At 51.5% G+C, this 8,232-nt stretch overlaps 2 protein-coding genes across 2 annotated transcripts; both read right to left on the bottom strand.

Annotated features, from left to right (window-relative positions):
* Window positions 1–609: 609 nt before the first annotated feature.
* tnnt2c (troponin T2c, cardiac) lies at window positions 610–1,683 on the bottom strand. Its single transcript, XM_088366555.1, has one exon. The coding sequence runs from the start codon at window positions 1,542–1,544 to the stop codon at window positions 717–719; it is 828 nt and encodes a 275-aa protein (XP_088222681.1). The 5' UTR covers window positions 1,545–1,683; the 3' UTR covers window positions 610–716.
* A 1,725-nt stretch (window positions 1,684–3,408) lies between these two features.
* cry1a (cryptochrome circadian regulator 1a) lies at window positions 3,409–8,046 on the bottom strand. Its single transcript, XM_088366554.1, has 13 exons — window positions 7,153–8,046; window positions 6,422–6,530; window positions 6,198–6,340; window positions 5,935–6,119; window positions 5,770–5,858; window positions 5,555–5,695; window positions 5,167–5,478; window positions 4,734–5,088; window positions 4,563–4,664; window positions 4,388–4,489; window positions 4,244–4,309; window positions 4,040–4,157; window positions 3,409–3,962 (listed from the first exon to the last, which is right to left on the bottom strand). Exons 1-12 carry the CDS (start codon window positions 7,308–7,310, stop codon window positions 4,066–4,068), a joined length of 1,854 nt encoding a protein of 617 aa, XP_088222680.1. The 5' UTR covers window positions 7,311–8,046; the 3' UTR covers window positions 3,409–3,962; window positions 4,040–4,065.
* Between the last annotated feature and the right edge of the window lie 186 nt (window positions 8,047–8,232).

The raw sequence follows: 8,232 nt of genomic DNA, 5'->3' as shown, positions 1-8,232 counted from the left end.
TCTTTCACCTCCACAACACAGCTCGCTAGCTAATAGCCGGCTGTCGTGTGATTCATCCATCCGGGGCCGCCTCGACAGTTTTCGACGGCGAGCGCACCCGCGTGGGAGTGGCCGTGAATCACGCCAGAGACCCACGGCGCAGGACGTGAGCGTGAATGTAAATGAGGCCGTTCATCAGAAGACACGAAGCATTCGGGAACCAACGTCACCTGACTCGAGTGAGCTACGGTAGCGGTCATGCCGATCCGATTGATTCGAAAAAAAAGAGGAAACATTAATCTCCTGGATGCTAACAACTGGTGCTGAGAAGGTTCTTGAATGTTCTGAAGGCAGCAGTAATAAAGTCGAAGGGCCCCCAAGTCAGAGCCGTTGCTATTCTAATCTGGCTTGAAGACTCACCCGAGATGATGAATGTGCTGTCGGAGGCACCCAAATCTCGTTCATACCTCTGAACGCTGTCGAGTCCCACCTCAATTTGAGGGAGCCCATAATGGCAGCCTCTCTTTAGTGAGCTACTATATAAAAGAGGATCTTTCTTCTGTCAAATTTTCTCATCTGGACTTCACGTAAAATCTGAATCAAAGTCCCAAAAGCCAACAAAAACAGAAAGCGGGGCAGGGCGGCTTTATTTTCATGTGCTTGACCTCATTCAAACATTTGATGGCAAAGACAACAACAACAAACAAAGTGAAAGGAGGATTGGAAAAAAAATGATGTCACTTCCAGGAGCCGGACTTTCCCTTAGCGCCGCGTGAGGTCTTGGGCGCTTTGGAGCCACGCTGGTGGTCGCTGACGCGGTTGCGCAGCACGTGGATGTCGTACTTCTGCCGCTTGAGCTTCTCGGCCAGCTCAAACTTCTCGGCGTGTAGCTGGTGGAGCCACGCCCACAAATCCTGCGCCTTCTGGGCCAGCTTGTCCTGGTTGAGGTGCTCGACGTTGAGCGGCTTGCGGCGCTCCTGCAGCGCCTTCTTCTTTTCCTCGCGGGCCGTCAGCTTCTTGCCCTTCTTCTGGTCGGCCCTCTGCAGGTAGCCTCCGAAGGACTTGTTGGTGAAGATCTTCTTCTTCTTGGCCTCCTCCTCGGCGCGCAGCTTGGCCGCCTCCTCCTCGCGCCGCTCCCGCTCCTCGGTCACACGGGCCTGGCGTTTGCGCTCTTGCTCGGCGCGCTCCCGCTGCTGCTCGGCCCGGTCGGAACGGCGCCGTTCGATGCGGGTGCGTAGGGCCACCAGCTCTTCCTCCTCCTTCTGCCGGTTGGAGAAGTGCAACTCGATCAGGCCCTGCAGGTCGTTGAAGTCCTTCTCCACACGCTTGCGGTGAAGGTCGTCGAAATCCACCTTCTCGCCGTCGGGCAGCTTGGGCGGGGCGATGTTGGGCACGTACGTGGTCTTGGGTCGAGGTTTGGACTCGTGCTCCTGTTTCTCATCTTCCTCCTCATACTCTTCCTGCTTCTCTTCCTCTTCCTCCTCATACTCTTCCTGCTTCTCTTCCTCCTCCTCCTCCTGATCGTACTCCTCCTGTTCCTCCGGGATCTCCTCGCCGTCCGACATGTCTTTCCTGGATGCCGTCTGAAGACTGAGCTCTGGCGCGACTCTTTTAAAGCTTCACCGGGATCATGTGACGCAGACCATTCTCCACAGGAAAGATGGCGAGACAGATGCGAGCATCTATTTTCTCCAAGTCTTTCGGCCGACCCCCCCCTTCCCCAAAAATCCCTTGCCTACGGTCTGACCCCGAAGCGTTCCTCATTCCACCACCAGAGACTATTTCGGAGGCGCGACAGATGCACGACACACTTGTGTCGCTGCCGCCAATAAAATTCAAGCGCGCCGAAGGCTGTTGATAAGCTCCAGTGCAAAATTGAGTTCATAAATCTTTGCCATGACGCCATCGGCGGCCGCCTGAGGAACGGCCCGGGGGTCGCATTAATCCGTCCGGACCATTTTTGACGTGACGCTACAGTTAGCGCTTCAGGCCTGGTGGCTAAAGTTCACGCTGCAAGGTTCACGCAGGGGTGAGCCTTCCTTTGTTTATTCCATCTATCCTCAATTCACCCATTTCTACATCCACGCTTCCGTCCGTCAACATTTGCATGTCTCCGTCTGCGCTCTGGAATGTAATCAAAACTTTTCTCTGGGCTCTCGGCGCATTGGCTTAGTGGGGGGGAATCGCTCCTGCGCTGGGACATGGGGCTCGCCGAGTCTCGGCTCGGGGTTATTTGTAGAAAAGGACAAAAGGCGCCTTTGGTGAGGATGAGCTCGCTAAGTGACGGCAGGGACAGGTGCTCGCTCTCTTTCTGGCGCCTGGGAATCCCAATTCAAAAGACCCCACCTCCCCCTGCGCCTCCTTCCAGTCAAGAGAGCTCGTTATTTTCAACCGGAGTTGAATTTCAGGCAGCCTCAAAAGTTAAGCTCAACGGGAAAACCGTAAAGGTGCAAAACGAGCCCAACAGGTGCTCACCAAGTGCTTTGTTGGTAACCACCAACAACTGAGAGTCAAAAATAGCACAATCACAATTGTTTACTGTCCAAGTATGTTAAAACACATACTTGGACCCAGGAGGAATTTGTTAGTGGGATGGGAGTCAAATGAACTGTTGTGAATTTTAAATTGTCCCATCAGGATCGCCACTGCTCTTTTGCAAAAACAATACACACACACAACTCAATTGTATTTATAGAGCACTTTAAAACAAAAACGACCTATTGTATCAAAGTCATTTTTTTTACTCATTAGCTGACGATTAATTTTTTTGCTCATATTGCTTTGGGACCTAATTTGTGCTTTAAACTGATTTTATGGGACGAGTCATTTTTAAGGTCTCCTCAATCGTGTGAACAAGCATTGAGCGCCCTCTACTGGCCAATATTGGGTGGTACAAGTGATTTGGGTCAATCCAGAAATTGCAATTTTTCAAAAACCAAACACACTTTTTCATAGGTGATACTTGAACTCACAATATCATTACGTTGAAGTGACCGAGAGTCGCATTACTTACCCATTACAACGCGTTTAACTTGGGAAAGTCCGGTAGAAATGTGCATTTTTTTCGATGTTGAGCTAGGCTAGGAGATGAAACAGAGAAAATCACTTTCGCAAATGTGTTCATAAAGAGGTTACAAGTATATTTAAGTATATAATAAGTAATAGAAGTAATTTTACGTAACAACCTACCTTAATTGCGAGCGTATGTTTGGAATCAAGTATATTTAAGAAAGTTCTTTTTTCCACTTAAGAAAGTTCACGTATCGCTACTGTCGCGATTATATGACGTCAGAGGCTTTTCGCGCCGGACGGCTGTTGTGACGTCATTGCTACGGCAATTCATAATCGATTTGGACACTTGATAAAAACTGAACCCCGAATTCCATAACGAACGTATGCAAAAAAATCCCAAAAAGAATGCAACAGCAGTATTTTTAAGTTATTTTAATGAAACGAACACATTTAGAATCAATTGTTTGCAGTAGTAGTTCATATATACAATGGTGGCGAGGGGTCACACAATGTCATAGGTCATGAAAAGGTCAAAGTGATTTTGCATCCACAGTGGAAAACACAACCAGTCAACAAGCACTGAAGCCATTAAATAGGCTCAAATAGGAGGAAGTGAACCAGACAGCAACATTTTTCATACTTTTTTTTGGGCCCTTTGATGGAGAGCATCCCCCCCCAAAAAAAACATCCATTAATGACTCTTTAGGTGTTTTTTTTTTATCATATCAAAAATATATATAATGGATCTATGATGCTACACAAAGAGAGAGGACACATACAATATAGTCAAATATGTACAACTTGTATGTAAAGTTTTTTTGGGGGGCGGGGGTTCTTTATATACACGACAACTTTTTTTGCATTCAACCCTTCGATGAAGAAATAGCGCGACGCTCTCCCGGGATGTCGGCATTTCAACAAACATCTTTGATGACATCGTGGCGGGCAAGGGCATCACCGCATGGAAATGACTGCAAGGTGCAAACGATAAAATGTGAGTATTGGAAATTGTGGCGTGTAAAGGTGACGCCAGAGTAAAAGGACAAACCTTTTTTTTTCTCTCTCTGTCCTGAGTTAGTGTCTCTGGACTTTTGAGCTTTTGCTGTTTCCGGAGTCCTCACAGTGACGCTTGCTGCTCATGGGAACATTGGAGTGATGCTCCATTCCTTAAAGAGAAAAAAAATATAAAAATAGGACATAAGCACAAATTCAAGGAATAATAACCATTGTTTTGTCCCCGAGGAAAACAAACCTTTGTGAAGCACGGGACTCTGGTGGCTGCCTTGAGGGTAGCACATCATGCTGGAGCTGACGTAGCCTGCCAAAACAAAATGGCGGGCATGAAGGACCGCGGCTCCGCAGGGAACGCGAGAGTGCTACGGCCTCTTTTGACTACCTTGCTGGTGCGCGCCGGCGCTAGCTTGCGAGTCAGCCTGCAGGTACATCATGACGCTGCCGTTCTGCCAGTCGGCCTGAGGTTGACCCGCCGCCGGGTAGCCTGCGGGGACGAGACACCGGCGGTCACTCGACAAGTCCGAAGCGCACCACCTTTCCACTGCTAGTTGACTCACCGGAAGGGGCGGCGGCGGTGTCGTGGGCCGCTTCGTAGCCCATCACGTCCGACGAGCCTTTATTGTTTCCATTGGAGGTGGTTGGAACGGACGCCAGGAGACCTGCCCATCAAAATGACGCGTCAAACGAGAAGTCGCTCATTTACTTGCCGGGCGCGGCGCGTTATGTACCGAGGCCTCTGTAGCAGGAGAGCTGCTGGTAGATCTGCTTCATGCGCTCGATGTTGAGGCGGCTGGCCTCGGCGTGGTGCACCATGGGCTTGGGGTAGTGCACGCCCACAATGCAGCGCGCCGCCTTCTGCACCGCCTCCGGCGCGTTCCACGGGTCGTAGATGTACTTGGCCGGGAAGCCTCGTAGCACGGGCAGGTAGCGGCGGATGTAGTCGCCGTTGGGGTCGGTGCGGCGCCCGAACACCACCGGGCAGTAGCAGTGGAAGAACTGCTGGAAGAACGAGCTGCAGGAGAGCCACATCCAGCTGCCGGCGTTGACGCTCCAGTCGGCGTCAAGCAGCAGCTCCTCAAACACCTAAAAAAAAAAAGGGATTTAAGCACTGGAGATAACAAACGTTCTCTCAGAATTTGAACCTTCCGGCCCAGCGCCTACCTTCATGCCCTCCTCCCAGCTGATCCACAAGTCTCCGCGGGTCAGGAAGCAGGCCACGGCGTGGCGGGCCAGGTGGTGGATCCAGCCCTCCTGGCGCAGCTGCGTCATGATGGCGTCGATCCAGGGGAAACCGGTTCGTCCCTCGGCCCACTTGGCCAGCGCCTCGGCGTTGCGGTCCCACGGGATCTGCACGCAGATGGGGTTGCCCTCCATCTTGTCGAAGCACGGGTTGTTGGTGGCCGCCGTGTAAAAAAACTCGCGCCACAGCAGCTGGCCGTATAGCGACAGCGGCGGCGAGCTGTTCTTCTTCACCTGTTTGACAAAACCGAGTCAATCGAGGCTCGTGGGCTCGAAGGAAGGAGAATGACGGGAGGAGAAGCATTCGCACCTTTCGGTAGAGGTCGGTGAGTTTGAAGTAGAAGAGGCGGCACGAGAGACACCCGAATCGCAGGTAGGGGCTGAGGCCGGTGGGGCTGGCCAGCAGCGAGTTGGCGTTCATGCGAGGACGCTCAAAGTTGGCCACCCAAGCCTGCAACCGAGAGATCAGAAGTTGCTGGGAGAATTTCAACGTGTTGCGTCATGATGCCGCGCGACGCTACCGACCTTTCTCTCCAGGTGGCGCTCCAGCCTGGTGAGGGCTTCCGACTCGCCTCCGGGCCACACGGCCGACGACAGGCCTTCAGTGTCGAAACCTGCGAGGGGAAGGTCCAACGTGAGACACGGCAAAGCCGACGCCCGGCAAATCTCGCCTCGTGGCGCTCCACTGACCCAGCTCCTCCAGCGACGGCACCCCGAACTTGTCGTCGTGGTCGTCTGACAGCGGCGTGTTGCACTTCCCCATCACGTCGGCCGTGATGAACTCGGCCGGGACCTCCACGGGGTCCATGCGGCTGATGAGGCTCTGGAAGCGTTTGTAGGTGAGCGGCGACTGCCCGCCGTTCAACTCGATGATCCTGCGGGGTGACATCGACTTTCAGTGGTGCTCCGATGAAGCTCGGCGGGGTGAGGAGAGGGGGGTGGGGTCCACTTACTTGTCGAGATCATAGAGGGTGTGCGAGATGCGCACCGTCACCTCCACGCCGGCCTCAGAGGCCAGCTTCTTGATGGCGGCATCCCGCTCCTTCCCGAAGGGCTCCGAGTCGTACTCGTAAGACAGGCGGGATATGTTCCACTCCTGGAGAACCCGACGGCATCATCAGCAAAACGACCATCGGCATTCAAACCAAACCTCAAAAATAAATATCGGGCGTCCCACCTTGAAGAGTCTTGGAAAGACATCGGTGGGCTGGCCCCGGATCACAAACAGACGGGAATTGAGCTTGCGTAGGTTCGAGTCCAGGTCCTCTAGACTCTGCAGCAGGAATCTGCGGGAAGGGGGGGGGGAGGATGATGACAATGTTCTGCGATGAGCAAACGGGTTTGCGTAGGTGGCGGGAACAACACAACTTTTTTCCACCCAAGTCACAATAAGCGGCACTAATCCGGAGCTTCCCGTGCGGTTGCCGCGGCAACTAAATTTGGGTAGGTGGAAACTGCCAAGCATCATTGGTCACTTTTTCGAAGCCTTTTCTAAATTTCAAAAGTGAAGCCCTGAGCATACTTTTTTTTTTGACTTTGTGGTCACGAAGGGAGGGTACCGGTGGCAAATTAGGTCGCACAAACACAAGGAGGTTGAGTCACACACTGACCCACTTGTGTAACAGCGACACAACTGGGGGTTCACCTCGAGTGGTCACTTGCTGAGATGTTCGAGAAAGCTCCCTTTTATGCGACGGCCGAGGTTTTCCATTCACGCATGACAAAAGGCGTCCGCATCAGCCGTTGCATAACCGACACAATTGCGGACTACGTGCAAAATAACAATACAACGCAACTTTATACTGTCGCTGCAAAAAAGCTGCTATAAGCCCTTAAGGGTCATTCCAATGAGCATTTGAATATATTTCCTTTGCTCAATATCTGATGAAGTGTGCGTGGGCTCCTCACCTCCACCTGTTGATGCCCACGTTGGACGAGCCTGCAAACCAGGGGTCGAGAATGTAGATGCAGCGGACGGTGTCGGCCCCAAGCAGGGACTCCTTGAGGGACGGATTGTCGTGGAGCCGCAAGCCCTTCCTGAACCAGTGGATCGTATTCACGACCATCACTCAAATGGATGGAGGCCTCAAGACTGGAAATGTCCTTTTATTTCTCTCCTGACTGTTCTGATGTGTTGATACGAACGCAAAATCCAGACACAATAACAACTAAAAGGTATTTTTGGAATCTGTAAATAGGCTGGCCAAGGTGTGTAGGACTTAACCTTGTTCTAATAAAACCTTTTCCATGGTGACAAAGAATTTAGAACGCGTCAGAGTCGGAACCATTTGGCCCTTAAGTGCGACACGCGCTGCACGGCAACGTGACAGGCAACCCGGCGGGCGCTAGGACTTGCGCGTCTAACAAAAAAGGCAGCCTCGTTGTATAACTTGTTTTTCGAAAAGGGTCAAAAATCAAGCAAAATTCGGCCAATTTAGTTTTTTTTACGCTATGATGCACCCAAAAAACATAATCCCAACCAAAGTTGCAACACGTGATGCTCTTAACGAGTTTGCTGTCCGATCAAAATGTCCCCGCCAAAGCACGGGGAAAGCTGGTTATGTAAATTCACGCAACAACAGCGATTAAATCAAATAAAATAGAAAACGACGACCGATCGCAACGCAAATTGACACTTATCTTTCCTAAATGCCTCCTGGATCTTTGTGCCTCGTATCCAATGCGGATGGAAAAGCGTTTCGTCTGTTTTGACGGCTAAACTTCCGACGCAACGTACACAAACATCAACTGAGTCCTCGCACCGCACCTTCTGCCTTAGTCCCGCCCACTGTGTGACGCACATCCCTTTGCAGCTGCTGATTGGTCCGATTCGCCCTCAACCCAGTCACGTTTCCACAGCGTGGTTTCCTCACTGGAGAACACGCGAGAAGCTTCATAATCATGTAACAGTGGGGCGGATGACGCCTTGTGACCTAATTATTATAATAATCTGCATTTTATTTTTCATTTATTATACTCATGATTGAT

Source organism: Syngnathus floridae, chromosome 22 (genome assembly GCF_059516105.1).
Source record: "Syngnathus floridae isolate MCC-2025c chromosome 22, RoL_Sflo_1.0, whole genome shotgun sequence".
NCBI classification, from domain to species: Eukaryota; Metazoa; Chordata; class Actinopteri; order Syngnathiformes; family Syngnathidae; genus Syngnathus; species Syngnathus floridae.
This window is presented reverse-complemented; position numbering and strand designations above follow the sequence as displayed.